The sequence below is a fragment of the Oryctolagus cuniculus genome, chromosome 6 (genome assembly GCF_051225735.1).
Source record: "Oryctolagus cuniculus isolate XC-2025 breed Fujian yellow rabbit chromosome 6, ASM5122573v1, whole genome shotgun sequence".
Lineage (NCBI taxonomy): Eukaryota > Metazoa > Chordata > Mammalia > Lagomorpha > Leporidae > Oryctolagus > Oryctolagus cuniculus.
The window spans coordinates 39,196,790-39,212,663 of NC_142872.1; the positions used below are offsets into that span (position 1 = coordinate 39,196,790).

A 15,874-nucleotide genomic window follows, 5' to 3' on the forward strand; every position below is an offset into this window, starting at 1 on the left:
CAGGGAGAAGCTACATGCATGAAACAAACAGCAAGAGGGCAAGGGCGAGTGCTAAGAGGTAGGGCTGGTTTCAGGTGGGAGAGCAGGAATAAATCCATGCACAAGAGAGGGAAGAGCTCCGTGGGGAAGGTAGATGAGTGGCTACCTGGGGAGGCTGACCCAGCTTGTGTGAGAAACCATCTTTGGGAGCAATGACACAGGCTAACAGCAACACTGATGTGCGTCTGAGAGCATGCAGGTACAGAGCAAGCATCTTCTCCCTGCAATGTTACAGTCAACTAACCTGATCCGAGGATTTCGCACAGTTCACTTCAAGAGGCGGAAGGAAGCACGCCACTGGCTCTCAGAGAGCAACTCCTGTGACTCCAGGCACCTCCGGACTCCGCCCCATGCTGCTTCCCACCCATCTTCAAGAAACCAAACAGGAGACACACACAAGCTTTGTCTGCTTTATTTCACTACATTAACTTAAGCAGTAAGGCAAACAGTAACCTGTCCTTCGTAAAGATCAGGGAGTACCTCTCACTCCCCAAAGGGACCGACGAGGAGGCTTCTTCACAAACACGGATGACACGGAGCTCATGATGCCTACACTTTAAACAAAAGACTTTGGTGGGTGAACCAAACACAAACCCAGATTACCTTAGCCTTAAGTTTCCCAAATTATAGTTTCATGAGCTGATGATGCCTAACTCCTGAGGGGGTGTACACCGACTAGCATTACAAAGCTTGCATCTGACCTAATACAAAAAAGGCAACAAATTCCTAATTCACCAGCTGCAATTACTGAACCATTTCTACAAACACACAGAATGCCAGCTTGTACTATAATCTATCTTGAGGAAATATTAAACCAACGCGAGTTATTCTGCAAGTTAATTTGACTTCTGAGGGGGAAAAACTATGACCAGAAGTGTTTGTGTGGTGTCCCATGGCAGTGATGAGACCGTTACTTAAACATTATTACTTCTGGGAACAAGAGTAATGGCTACAGCCCACAAAGGCACGCCATACAGCCGTGCACCCGTCACAGGCTTGTGAGCACGTGACGCTGTCCTCTACTTGATGCCTGCTTCCTCCAGTGGCAGACACGGACCAGTGGTTTCATGGCAGGCTCTGGCAGGCAGTGAAATAAAACTCAATTCCACACTCTGTGGGGTTACACAACATTAAGCTGTTTCTGTCACCTGTGAACTTGTAGTCACCCATTCCCCTGCCCCAACTCCTAAGAGGCCAAACGTTATTTACTGTGACTCTGTTATTAGGTGCGAATGTTTCGCACATTGCAGCATATATATTACTCTATGGGAACATTGTTTCATAAAGTCGCCTTGACCTTAAAGAGTACAATTTAGTGTCTTTGAGAGCCTCCTAAATATTTTCATCTTTCAAGGGGAGCTGAAATGGACTGAATTCTATCTTTATTGTATATTACAATATATCTTTTTATTTTTTTAAACTAAAGACTTAAAACAAAACCAGCACAAACCAGAAATTTCTAACTCACAAGTCCACTGACCACTTCCAATACTTTTAAAGAAAATGTGGTGCAGCTGGTGGTCTACTTTGTCAAGTTCATTTTAGAAAACAACACAGAAATTAAGGTTAGCAAGCCAACTCCAGAATTCCAAGAGAAAACAGGATGTCTGCTGTTAGGCCAGGATTCTAGGATGCTTGCTGAACTACTTTATGGATTACAATCAAAATGGTCTTTCTTGGACACACCATATGACAAAAGTTTAAAATTTATTAAGGGGAAAAGCTCTTTTCCTTAATGTCCAGCTTTGGATTCAGATAATATAATTTCCCCTTCAAATCAATGGAAAGAACATTAGTTCAGATCATGCTAAAAAGAAATCTTTCAAAATGTTTCCAGAAGTGACTGTCCACAGAAGTTTTCTTTGGGCTCTTTACCAGCTTCAAATTCTCAGAACACTTTACTGGGTTAAACAGGCAGAGCAGAGGCAGGGCAGGGAGTAGACAGAGCCTGCCTCCCTGTGGCAGCACCCGTCTCTGGATACTGTGGCAATATTTCAAATGAGTGGTCTATGGCCATACCACCCTGAACGCACCAGAGAACCTGCCACCCCTCCCACCCCCTGACATGACATGTAATTGCTTGCCTCTAAGATCCATCTCAAAAGTTCAGTATTTTACCAGGAAAAAAATTTAAGTGCAACTGGTTAAGTGTTCTGTATTCAGTTAGAAGAGGGTGAATCGAAGTGCCTTAAGAATTCCACAGGCTTCTCCAATCAGCACGACAGTGAAGAGAAGGTGACCTTTTTTGTCAAATGGAACCTATGGCACGACAGGAGCCACGAGAGCAGGGGGAGGGCATGTTGCAGACTGCCAGACCCCACTTCATGGAACACAGAGAGCAGGCGGGACACTGAGACCCACGTGGGAGCACCGACGGCAGCTCCACCTTTATGCTATCATTTTTCACGTCATCGTCACTCTGTGATCCTTAGTGAGATCAGGTCAAGAGAGGGAACGGTCAGAGTTTCTCAGGTGACAAATCTAACGGCCACTCCGAGAAATATCTCCTTCAGTGGGATGCAACTATGTTGTTATTCAACGTGCAGGGCTCAGTGGTCAACGGAGGCGAGAGCAAGAGGCCCAGCAGTCACCCTGCTCTCCTGAGGCCTGGCCACTGCTCCCACTGCTGGGGAACGGACTCAGGAGTGCAGGGGAACATGGTTACACACAAGGCCTAGAGAAGCAGCGGCTGCCACATCGTAGTGTGAGCTGGTAGTGACACTGTCCTTTGCGATCTGCCCACCCCTGAAAATTTTTAAGGAAGAAGCGGGCCCAAGCTGAGTTCCACATGCTGGGTGAGCCAGATGATTTCAGTGCTCTGGTCACTTTCTTCAATGGGCCGGATAGGGTTTGTCAGGTTTTTAAAATCGTGTTTCATCTTGAAGCACACGGTCACTTCGCCTTCCTCACGTTGTGGGGTGACTTTGATGAAAATACCCACTTTGTTGGCCTTTCTGAAGGCTATAATGCTATGGAAAGAAATAAGCACAGAATTAGGTCATAAGCCAGCCAGACCACCCAGACCTACAGTCATGTTTTACAGCACAACAGGCTATCTCCGACAAGATGTGGCCACCATCCTGTTTCCAAGCAACAAAGTTTCTAGCAATGATGCTGACCCCTTCTATTTCCTTAACATCACAGAAGCAAGCAGACTTGTAAAAAAGTCAAATGAGAAATACAGTCTTTCCCCTGATTCTTCCATTCAGCTCGTAAGAAAAAAAATGAATTAGTTTGGTTCTGAACCGACCAGGTATTTTGCTACAAGCTTACAATGTTCTTTCAACCAACATAAATGGAACACATGATTCTGTTGCTTTTCCACTCTGTTTAAAACATTTCCAAAATGGTATATACAGCTCAGCCACATTCTAGTTACTGGTTGCATAGCATTCAACCATCTATTTACCCTGCTCGGCACACACTGAGGCTGTTGTCAATTTTTCTCTCTTGTAAACAACGGGGCTGCACGTTTACCTCTGTGCACACGTGGCAGTTTTTCTACAGGATCTAAACTGCTACTGTGGGAAGACTTAATAACTCAGAGCTTTAAAGGAATTTCTGGAACACTGTAAACCAGTGTTTAGAAATGACCTACATAACAGGAATATTTAGAAAAGTCTCTTCAGTTAGTGTTTCCATTTGTTTGCTCTCATTGGCACTTGAAGTGTGTGCTTTAATAACTTAGCTTCAAAAGTAAATGGGCCGAATGGTACACACTCGAAAAAGTTACTGGAATTAAACAATTACATAATTAGACAGTATTACAAGGTATTAATTTCCACATATCTGAAATTTCCTTAAGGTATAACTATGTGAAACAGAGTTTTTAAAAAATTAATCCGTCATGTAATCAGACTGGAATTTGGTGTCAGATGATATTTCCAGAAGCTTGCAGATTTCCACATCTAAATAATGTAATTCAAACACACATAGAGCAGGGGTTTCAGAGCAGCACTCTGAACTGTACTAACTCAATACATTCTACATACATTAGCTAATACGTGTAAGACTCACGTAAAAAAAAAAAAATCTGTTAGTAATAGTAAGAAGGAAAAGGCTTTTTCCCTATCCTTAATTCCTCAGATAACCACTGATATTTGGGCAGCTTTTTTTTTTTTTTTTTTTGAAAGGCAGACAGAGAGACAGAGAGAAAGGTCTTCCTTTGCCGTTGGTTCACCCTCCAATGGCCACTGTGGCTGGTGCACCGCGCTGATCCGATGGCAGGAGCCAGGTGCTTCTCCTGGTCTCCCATGGGGTGCAGGGCCCAAGCACTTGGGCCATCCTCCACTGCACTCCCTGGCCACAGCAGAGAGCTGGCCTGGAAGAGGGGCAACCGGGACAGAATCCGGCGCCCCGACCGGGACTAGAACCCGGTGTGCTGGCGCCGCAGGCGGAGGATTAGCCTAGTGAGCCGCGGCGCCAGCCGTTGGGCATCTTTTTAAAAAACTAATTCAAATTTCTAGTCCCCAGCTAAACCCACTGAAGTGACCCTCTGATATGGGGGTCTGGGACGCGACAGAAGCAACAAAACAGCCACCCTGGCACTGAGTTAATGCATGTCTGCTATCACAGTGCTCGTCTCACTCTGGCCTTCCTGTGATCTCCAGGCCATCTCATGTCATCCCTTCTCTCCATTCTCTGCCGCGGGAGCTTTGGAACATTCTGTTAGAATATCTTAAATGCTCCCCGTGCTAGTTTATTAACTGTGTTTTACTCCTTCAAGCTCCTCTTTGCATCTTGCTTGCTGACACTGGATTGTGTTAAATCCATTTCTTCCTTGTAGGCTGGCTCCCTGTCAATTTCTGTCAACAGGGGACTCTACAGGGAGCCCGGAGGCCTGGTGCAGAGGACCAGTCTGGCTCCCCCTTTTGAATTTCCACTTGTTGTGGCTCCTGTGGGCATCACTTCAGCACTGGGTCTTCACCCAGAAAGTGGGAGTATCCAGTGGCAGTATTCTCATTTCTTGTATAACTAGCTGTCCAGCTACTCCCCCTTGTGCCGCCCAGAGATGCCAGCATCAGGCAGTATCCTCTAGCTCACCTCCCTGGAGCCCATGGGGCTCCTCCTTCAAGCTTCTAAATTAAAAAAAGAAGAAAAAAAATCAAGGATTTATTGAGTTGAGTAGCAGAGAGAGAAAGCTCCACCTGCTGGCTCACTCCTCAAAGCCTGCAATGGCCAGGGGGTAAAAGCCAAGAACCAGGAATTCAATCCAGGTCTCCCTAGTGGGTGGCAGAAACCCAATCAGTTGGGACATCACCACTGCCTCCCAGAGTCTGCATTAGCAAAAAGTGGGCATCAGCAGTCAGACATCAAACTCAGGTCCTCTGATGTGGGATATGCGTGTCCCAACCAGCATTTTAATCATTAGGCTAATGCCTGCCCCAACCATTCTTTTTAAATTCTCTGTACCAAGCACTGGAAATCCTAAATGATGCATTCTCCAACCAGGAGAAGTTTCATTTTTTTCCTTCTCAGTTATTGAATAGGAGACAGTAAAAAAAAATTTTTTTTTGACAGGCAGAGTGGACAGTGAGAGAGAGAGACAGAGAAAAAGGTCTTCCTTTGCCGTTGGTTCACCCTCCAATGGCCGCCGCGGCTGGCGCACCGCGCTGATCCGATGGCAGGAGCCAGGTGCTTCTCCTGGTCTCCCATGGGGTGCAGGGCCCAAGCACTTGGGCCATCCTCCACTGCCCTCCTGCGCCACAGCAGAGAGCTGGCCTGGAAGAGGGGCAACCGGGACAGAATCCAGCGCCCCGACCAGGACTAGAACCTGGGGTGCCGGCGCCGCAGGCGGAGGATTAGCCTAGTGAGCTGCGGCACCGGCCAGGAGACAGTAAAATTTATTAGTTCTCTAATGAGGTGCAGGTGGAGGACAAACCCAGTGATGATCTACAGGGACAGAATATTGTATCCTGTCCACAACTGTTAAAAATTATATACTTGAAATTTTTGGTTAACATGGGAAAATATGTTTAAGGTTTATTTTGAAAAGCAGAGTGACAGAGAGAAAGAGAGATACACAGATTTATTTTCTATCTACTAGTTTACTCCTATTAAATGCCCACAACAGCTGGGGCTGGGCCAGGCTGCAGCCACCAGCCATCCTGGTCTCCTGTGTGGGCGTAAGGGACTCAAGTACTTAACGCATCATTTGTTGCCTCCCAGGCTCATTAGCGGGAAACTAGATGGGAAGCGGAGTAGCCAGGACTTTACCAGGTACTTTGATATGGGATGCAGGCAGCTCACAGGTAGCTTAATGTGCTGTGCTATAACACTTACCCTAGAAAAAATAATTAAGTAAAAAAATAAGAAAAAGAAAAAGGGTGAAAAAAAAAAAAAACCGCTACGTTTAGAGAATGATCCCAGTGACCAAAGAAATATCTGGAAGGACAAGCACCAAAATGTTAATGACTTTATACCTGGTGATGAGGCATTTTTTTCTTCATGGTTTTGTATATGTCTCACACATTTTCTACAGTAATTATTTTATAAACAGAAAGAAAAAAAGGTTATTTTAAAAAAACCTAGATGAGAAAACCAGGATATATAAGTGGGCCATTTGTGGTGCAGGGGTCACAGGAAGATTACTCACTCAGGATCATCCTGAAAGTCTTGAGGTTCTGCCAACTCATCGTACTCTGCTGCTGCGTCCTTGCCAGCCAAAACGAGCTCTTTGGGAGGCACCACCACCTGAACAGCAACACAGAGAGGCCAACCTCAGGATCCGTGGGGTGGATATTCATGCGAGGGAATACATGTAGAAGTGAACAGCGCATTCTAGAATGCACGCAGCATTGTACTACAAACACAGAGTTTAGAAGCCTGTTGTTTAGGAAGACAGACATTTGTAATAAAAGAATAAGAACAAGTAAATTTAAGGGAATGTTGAAGTCAAATGAAGTGTTTCACAGGGGAATTCATCTGGGAAGAGAATATGGTGCTTCTCTACTGTTTTTATTTATATGTGCTTAATGTTTTATTTCTTAATGGGAGGGCGACTATGTGGGTGTTTGATTATTCTATGTTTTGGTACATTTGAAATAGATTATCATACGTTTTCCTTATTTATTTCATTTATTTGAAAGGCAGAAAGAGCAAGAGAATGAGAGAGATTATCTCTCACCGCTTACTGACTCCCCAAATGTCCCTAACAAGTGGCGATGGGGCAGGCTGAAGCCAGGAACTCAAACCAGGTCTCCCACGTGGGTGGCAGGGACCCAACTACTTGAGTCAGCACCACTGCCCTCCTACAGCACACATTAGCAGGAAGGTGGAATCGGGAGAGGAGCTGGACTCGATCCCAAGTACTCCGACATTAGATGTGCATGAGAGCCATGCGGCATCTTAACTGCTACACCAAATGCCTGCCTCAGTTTACCACATTTTAAGAAAAGAGAACACACAGGAGAAACAATTCCCACATGGTATTTTCTGACACAGGGATTTATGGTTATAGAAAAGGGTAAGGCATTGTTCAAGCTTATCCTCTTGTAATTAGGCCTCAACTCGGTATAAGAAATGAACAGGTAACAGTGTCAGCCAAATTTCTCATCATGGAAACAAATGTGGCAGGGGAGGTATAAAGAGAAGAAGGCAACACATTCATAAGCTGGGCATATGTGTCAGGCTTATTTCTGTCTCTGTCATCATTGGAGCTGTTTATTATGGTTACTTAAGAAAAGGAGTAGGGAAGATGTGTTATTTCTCTTTCAAGCTGTTGCTAGTTTGAAAAAAAAAAGAAGAAAAACAGAAAAAGGTGTTAGAAGCATTCTCTAACAACAGTACCTTGATAACAGCTAGAAACACTCTCCAACAAGAGTGTCTGGATAACAGCTAAGTAGAGATACAGGCATCCTTTGTACCAGCTTTTGTTATAAGGACCATGCTGAGTTATGAATCAGTCACAAATAACCTAGAGAAAAGTCCTCCTAAAATTCCAAGTCCTACATGAATCACTGAGTAGAGTAAAATACAAAGAGGCCCCATGTCATTCATTCAGTTAACACTTGCTAAGAGTCAAAACTGCCCATTTCAACACCGAGTGAGTACTATGCATTTTCATTATAAGCAGAGGAAATCTGGAGGAGGCATTGGCTTTGAAAAGGAGCTTCATACGGGTCCTGAAGAGTGGACTGGGAGACTGCAAAGGCAGGGGGAGGGACTGGGATCAGAAGGGGGCACTGTAAGTAAAATGACAGCATATGCAATTCTCTTTCTGAAAATGAAAATGCAACCCACTGGCTCCACCTGAATCACAAGCATCAACAGAGTACTTTAAAAAGTTCATGGAAAAATGGAAAGAAAAGATGTTTATTTTGCTGCAAAAGAATCTGAAACCATGCATACTTTCCCATATTATGCATTTCCACAAACTTTTTAAAGATTTCTGATTTGGGGAATGCTAAATCTGAATGTGTAAAGCAAGGTCATCAAGGAGCTGATCTGCTAGGCCGAAGAATGTGGGCTTTACCCAGAGTCAGAGAGAGGCTAAGTGCTCAGCTTGCCACGCACATTTCAGCAAGTTCATGCTGGGAGCTGCCGGGGAGGGGTGGGGTTACTAACACAGAGAGCTCAGTTAGCGAGTTACTGCACAGTCCAGCTAAGAAGGGCTGAGGCCTTCAGACAGGGCAGTGGCAGTGCGTTTCAGGACACAGTGAAAGTCAGGAGGTGGAGTCAAAAACCTACTAACTAGGAGTGGAAGAGAGACTGGCGTCTTTCAGCGAGGTCAAATGAGGCCAAGCAGGCAGTGTCAGGGGCGGGCAGGATGACGTAACACAGTACCTTAGCAGTGCTACTGACATCATCGGGGTCCCCATCCTCGCACTCCAGCAGGGTCACGTGGGTGAGGTTCTCCACGGGGTTCGTCAGAGTCAGAAGCACCTGGCTCTCCTGGGGAATAAGAAAAGCGTCTCATACATGTGCCATGGGGGGTACCCAGGTCACTCTCCCAGCTGCGAGTTCACACAGTCCTCCTCCTCCCCTGACCCCTGAGCCAGGATACTGCCTGCACTGCTGCCTCACTGCCACATCGCGGTGCCTACTGACCCTTCTTCTGTTACCTGCGTTAGGCTATTTAACATGCTCCAGAGTTACTATTTCCGAGGAAATCAGACAGACCCTGGGAAGGTGTCAGGTACTATATCTAGAAACCCTGAGGAACGTACATTATCTGAGTGGTTGTTATCAGTTCAAAGTTGTTGTCCCAGCCAGGCTGCCACTTAAGGACTAAAAAGAAGGAAGCCCTCATAAATTAAAATGTGGGAGCCACAGGCCAGCCAGAAATATTAACATAGAAAAAAACGGCACACCAAAATGATAAAAACTTTAAGACTTCTTAAGCCACGACGACTTGCCATTGTTCGACACTCTACTGAGATCAAAAAAAAAATCTTTACAATGAAGGACTCCAGGAATGTCAAGACAAAGGCTGAAGAAGCTGCTGTGGCATATTCTACAGTTCACATGGTGGAGGGGTAGGGGAGAGGTGGAGGCCAACTCCAAGGAAGAGACGGGCTGCGGTTAGGAAGTCACTGCCCATGTGAGGTGGTGGAGCAGTGCGTAAGGTGCTTGTGGGGACAAACATCATCTTTCTTTCTTCCACCTATGATTCTACCTTTACTTAATGTGCACTCTGCTTCCTCTACATACGTTTCAAAGATGCTACTGGCAATAATCCCAGTTTAAAAGCATTTAAAGCCTCAATCCTTTTATTTTCCCAACTGTGTTCTATTCCTTGCTCATTGTATTCCATGCCACAAAAGCATACAGTTATCCACATGGGCATCTGCACACAGCATCAATCAATCAATCAATCGATCAATCAATCCATTCTCTTCTGTTAATAAGCAAGATACTAACCTTCATGTAGCGAAGGTTGGGAATTGACATGATTCTCACTTCGGGAATATAGTTGCTATGCACAAATAAAAAATGCATTAATGTTCACTGGAGCCCCTTAAAATTATTATTATCAATTACCAAGTACAAGAATCCTTTTATGCTCATTAGAACATGTCAGAAGAAAACAACTTTAAAGACTCACACCACCACTATGATAAGAACTTAAGACATGAAACCAAACTGGAAATGAGTTCTTTCTGAAACTTACGTATACTACTCATTTCTAAATAGAACCTCATATCTGTGTGTATATCATGACAGATAGCTTCTTTATGCAGCTATTATTTTTTTGAAATCTTATTTAATTCATTTTTGTAACTGCAGAAGGAAATTGGTTGTAATATCTAAGACTAATAATACATGTAGGGTACACACACACACAGAAAACAAACAAAAAGTTAAAAAAAAATACAGAAAGGGCTGTAGAAACTCTACTATGTTCTTTCCAAACTCTTATCTAACACTTATGATACTATGCACCAATGTTTTAAGCATTTTACATACATTAATTCTTAGACTCTTCACTGTAACTACATGATAGGTGTCTGACGTTAGAAAGCAATACTTTTTCGTGTCCCAGTTGCTCCTCTTCTGATCCAGCTCTCTGCTATGGCCTGGGAAAGCAGTAGAAGATGGCCCAAGTCCTTGGGCCCCTGCACCCACGTGGGAGACCTGGAAGAAGCTCCTGGTTCCCGGCTTCTGGTTGGCTCAGCTCCGGCCATTGTGGCCATCTGGGGAGTGAACCAGCGGATGGAAGACCTCTCTCTCTTTGCCTCTGCCTCTCTGTTATTCAGCCTTTCAAATAAAACAAATAAATCTATGAAAAAGAAAACAATATTTTTTATGCACCGGCGCTGTGGTGTAGCACCCCCTGCAGTGCCGGCATCCCAAATGGGCACCACTTCAAGTCCTTGCTCCTCAGCAGACCAGTGCTCTCCAGTGACTCTTTATAGTTGCTGCCTAATATCCTACAGTGCACGTGTATCTCACCTTAATCTACCACTCCCTTGTTAATGGTTAGTCAGCTCCACACTGAAACTACTTCTGTCTTTTGCCATTAAAATGTTGCAATACGGGGCTGGCATTATGGTACAGCAGGTAAGCTGCCGCCCATAGTGCCAGCTGGTGGAAGATCTCTCTATCTCTCTGTCCCTTCTTCTCTCTGTAACTCTGCCTTTTGCAATACACATCCTTGTAAATGTATCTGTTTCTTGGTGCTTTTGTTTCTATAGAATTGACAAGGAAGACGGTAGAGTACTGCTAGGATGAAAAGTCTATATAATTTGTCTTGATATTCTCAGAGCACTCCAAAAGACTCCAGCAGTGCACACTCCTACCAACGCAGGTGAGTACACGTCACCCATAGTCCCGAGCACTGGATGCTATCTAAACTTTTCCTGCTGAGCCTTGGCATCTTTATCTATTTCCTGGTTACCTGGAATTCCTATTCCATAAACTGCCTGCTCAAATCCTTTGCCTTACAACCCCCATCACTATCTTCCTCTATTTTTATCTTTCTAATCTGTGGGAATTCTGTATACCAAGGATACTAAACTTATTCTGGTCACAAATACCAAATATTCTTTTCTGCTCCACTGTCTGTGTCAGAACTTTGGCTTTCTTTCACAACTCATCTTTCATTTTGTTAAGATCAACACTGTTTTGTTTCCTGCTGGCTTCCGGGTTTCCTGCCTTGTTTAGGGAGGGCTTTTACCCCAAAGTAAAGATAATATTCTTCTAACCTCTCAAAATATTTTTCTTGTTTGACATTTTTTTTTTAAGGTTTATTTATCTGAAACTCAGAGTTACAGAGAGGGATAGGCAGAGGCAGAGAGTGACAAGTCTTCCATCTGCTCGTTCACTCCCCAAATGGCCACAACTACTAGGGCTGGGCCAGGCCAAAGCCAGGGACCAGGAGCTTCATCCAGGTCTCCCATGTGGGTGTAGGGGCCCAAGCACCTGGGCCATCTACTGCTGCTTTCTCAGGCACATTAGCAGGAAGCTGGATTGGAAGTACAGCAGCCAGGACCCGAACAACCGCTCATATGGGATGTCGGCGCTATAGGTGGCAGCTTTACCCACTACGCCACAGTGCCAGCCCCTTGACAGGTGATTTTTAGACATGAAATTCCCTTCCACTGATAGGCCTCAGCATGTCATCACCAACTTATTCACTTTTATTCCACTCAATGAAGTGTTATCAGAACACAGGTAAAATGAACATTGTATTAGGGATACTCTTCAACCTGCCTATATTTTATTAAGCTTTTAAAAGATTATTCCCAAGCTTAAGCACTTTATAATTTATAATGAATGACTACTGACTCTCTATTTAATCAACACATCAAACTGCCCTAGATCACACCTCCACACTGTGTTCTTAATATAAACACCCTTAATTTTATGTCTACAGATTTCTCCTAAACTTCACAGTATGTAACTAAATTGAAAAAAAAAAATCTAAACAGGGAACAACAGCAAGATCACTTTGATATAATTTTTCTTTTCTTTTTTAGGCCAAGAGTAAACACACCGCACATTGAAACAAACAAAAACAATCCTAAATAGTAACCCAAATACAAATCCCAACACACTTACACAGCAACCAACTGGATTTTGAATTTGATAGATGTTGGATTAAATTCTGGCTTGCTCAAATTATGTTCGCATCTCTAGAAAGAAAAGCAATATAATATGTATCAGAGGACTATAAGAACATACCAGGCTGATCCACTGAGTTGCTAAATTCAGGACAACAGCGACCACAATTCTGTCCTGTAGGATTCTACTACTAGACTGTGTGTTTTAACATAGCTCAGATGCCACTGATCGCCAAAATTTACAGATGATGCTGTTTGGACTAATATTATTATACCTTTATGGTGCTTTAAAACTACTGAAATAACAACACACACATATACTGAATACTTACCATATGTGCTGAACAGTTTGCTCACTGGTTTAAATGGATTTCAGCATCACATTAACTGGATGAGGTAGCTACTAGTACTACAAATATTCATGGGCCCATTTTACAGAAGATTAAATGGGACACAGGAAAGCTAAGTTACCTGCACAACTTCACAGAAACAAGAAGTGAAGCTGAGATCTGGAATTCCAGGTCTCTTGCTGGAAAATACAGTAGCAACTGTTAACCACCTGCTCCAGCAACTGTTATACTTGGTTAAAATTGTTTAACAGTACAAAAGAGGTGTTCAGTGTGGAGATCAACCTTTCTGACTCCTTGTTCCTGTCCCCAGAGCCACCCTATGCAGCTATATTTGGGGCCTGTGTACAGAAAAACATTAACATATATCATATTTCTTTTTTATATAACACAAAAGGGAGCATTTTACACAATGTTTTGCCCTTTGCTTCTTTTTTACTTTATCTCCTTTGGAATAAATTCCATTCAGCATACAGAGGAACCTCTGTACCACTGTTAAAACTTCTATAACTTATGTAACCAGAGGCAAACAGCTAATATTTAAATGTTTCCGCTACTTTGCTACTACATATAATGTACTCGTGTGTATTCATCACTTTCCACACGTGTAAATGTATTTGAAGGATAATTTTCCAGAAGTAGATCCAAGCATATATGACACCATCAAACTGCTAGCTTTGCCAGTCTGTCTTAAGACACAGTTACCTAATCACTATGAAAGTCTGAATATTTTTCATATTTTTTGGTTACTGGGATTTCTACTGTCATCACCTGTATGCTAATATCTACTGATTATTTTTATGCTGGGTTATATTTTCCTTGATTAGCCGAAGCTTTTTACATATTCCAGAGACAAAGCCTTTGTTTATTAGCTACCTTACAAATTACTTATCTCAGCCTGTGGTCTATCCTTTCATTTCTTTCTTTTTTTTTTTTCTTTTTTTTTTGACAGACAGAGTGGACAGTGAGAGAGAGAGACAGAGAGAAAGGTCTTCCTTTGCCGTTGGTTCACCCTCCAATGGCCGCCGCAGCCGGCGCGCTGCGGCCTGCGCACTGCGCTGATCCGATGGCAGGAGCCAGGAGCCAAGTGCTTTTCCTGGTCTCCCATGGGGTGCAGGGTCCAAGCACCTGGGCCATCCTCCACTGCACTCCCTGGCCACAGCAGAGAGCCGGCCTGGAAGAGGGGCAACCGGGACAGAATCCAGCGCCCCGACCGGGACTAGAACCCGGTGTGCCGGCGCCACAAGGCGGAGGATTAGCCTAGTGAGCCGCGGTGCCGGCCTATCCTTTCATTTCTTTATGGATTTTCTTTGGGCTGGAGTACCAATTTTACTTAAAATTTTTTTTTTTTTAACCTCAGGTAGGGAGGGGAAGAGAGGGAATGAGCGAGTGAGCGAGCACTTATACACTCTCCCATCCACTGGCTCACGCCCCGAATGCCCACAATGTCTGGGACTGGGCTGGGTGGAAGCAGGAGCCAGGAACTCAATCAGGTGTCTCATATGGGTGAATTAGGAGTGAAGCTGGGGCTTGAACCCAGGTACCCCAACATGGGACACAGGTGTTTTAATGGTTAGGCCAAATGCTTGCCCATCTTTTCTTCTCCAAAAAGTTCTTTAATACAGAAATTTTCTCATTTATATAGAAACACAAAATGGTATTAAAAATCCCTGGCCGGGGGTGGGGGCACAGTGCGGTGGTATAGCAGATAAAGCCACTGCCTGTGACACTGGCAGCCCATATGGGCACTGGTTTGAGTCCCAGCTATTCCATTTCCAATCCAGCTCCCTGCTAATGCGCCTGAGAAAGCAGCGGAAGATGGCCCAAAAGTGCTTTGGCCCCTGAACCCACACTGGAGACCCTGAAGAAGCTCCTGGCTCCTGGCTTCAGAATGGCTAAACTCTGGCCACTGCAGCCATTTAGGGAGTGGACCAGTGAATGGAAGATCTTTCTCTTTCTCTAACTCTACCTTTCAAATAAATACATCTTTAAAAAAAATAAACTCCTGGGTACTCATCACCCAACTTCAACACTTAAGTATGTTGGTAACAATTAGCAATATTGGCTAATTTTGCTTCCTGTATTCTCTCATTTCCCAGCCCAGATTATCTTGTAAAAAATATCAGACATGGTGCCATTTCATCCATTAGTATTTTTGTAGGTATCTCTAATAAAAGATTAAAAACAACAATATAATTTTTATTCCCTAAGAAATGAACAATTCTTTAATAGTATTAAAATTATCCTGCCTTTGTCTACATTTCTCCAAAGATTTCAAAAAATTTTCTGCCCTTCTTCTACACCCCTCTCCCTCAGCCCCTTTCTGACTATATTTTGCTTGAATCAGGATCTACAGGAAGTCCACACACTGTGTTTAACTCAAGTCTCTTCTAACCTAGATCTGTGTTATTTAAAACATCAGCCACTAGTCAAATGTGGCTATTTAGATAACTGAAAATGAAGGGCTCTACATCATAGGACCGCATGTCAAGTGTGCCTCGTGGTTCCGCCTCTGTGCAGATGTGGGAGAGTCCACCATCAGAGAAAGTGCTGTTGCCAAGCTCTGCTCTAAAACGCTCCTTTTGCCCTTTGCTCAGTTTCGTTTTTACAATTTCTTTATTAAAGAAACTATTTGTTCTGCAGACTGCCATAACTTTTTGCTGATTTTTCTTCTTTCTTTGGAATTATTTTTTATAGTTCCCTCCCTCTACCTCAAACTAACCTAGAAGATGAATAATCATTATTCTTTTAGTGGTTAACACTACGTCTTTAACCTGCAGGTGCCTGCTTCCACATCTGTAAAACAGAAACAACACTTGAGACTGCGCTAGAGCTACGCCAACTGAGTTTATATTGAAGGCATTTACGACAGTGTTCTGCACACCTGGTGTCTTCTGCAGTTACTACCTTAGTCAGATAGCAATCATGTTTACTTTAGTTTTGCTTTTCTCTCATACAAATGCACCTCCACAGAATGGGCTGCTT

The 15,874-nt window shown here is 43.7% G+C and overlaps 1 protein-coding gene across 2 annotated transcripts in view; it reads right to left on the reverse strand.

Annotated features, from left to right (window-relative positions):
- Positions 1 to 435: 435 nt before the first annotated feature.
- DCTN4 (dynactin subunit 4) overlaps positions 436 to 15,874 on the reverse strand; it is a 28,285-nt gene continuing 12,846 nt past the window's right edge. For both annotated transcript variants that reach the window (XM_089336087.1, XM_002710315.6), the window contains 5 exons: positions 12,541 to 12,614; positions 9,901 to 9,955; positions 8,824 to 8,931; positions 6,635 to 6,732; positions 436 to 3,008 (listed from right to left, as the gene is read on the reverse strand). In XM_089336087.1, coding sequence (XP_089192213.1) covers positions 2,795 to 3,008; positions 6,635 to 6,732; positions 8,824 to 8,931; positions 9,901 to 9,955; positions 12,541 to 12,614 — 549 coding nt within the window. In that variant the 3' untranslated portion in view covers positions 436 to 2,794. The remainder of the gene's footprint in view (positions 3,009 to 6,634; positions 6,733 to 8,823; positions 8,932 to 9,900; positions 9,956 to 12,540; positions 12,615 to 15,874) is intronic.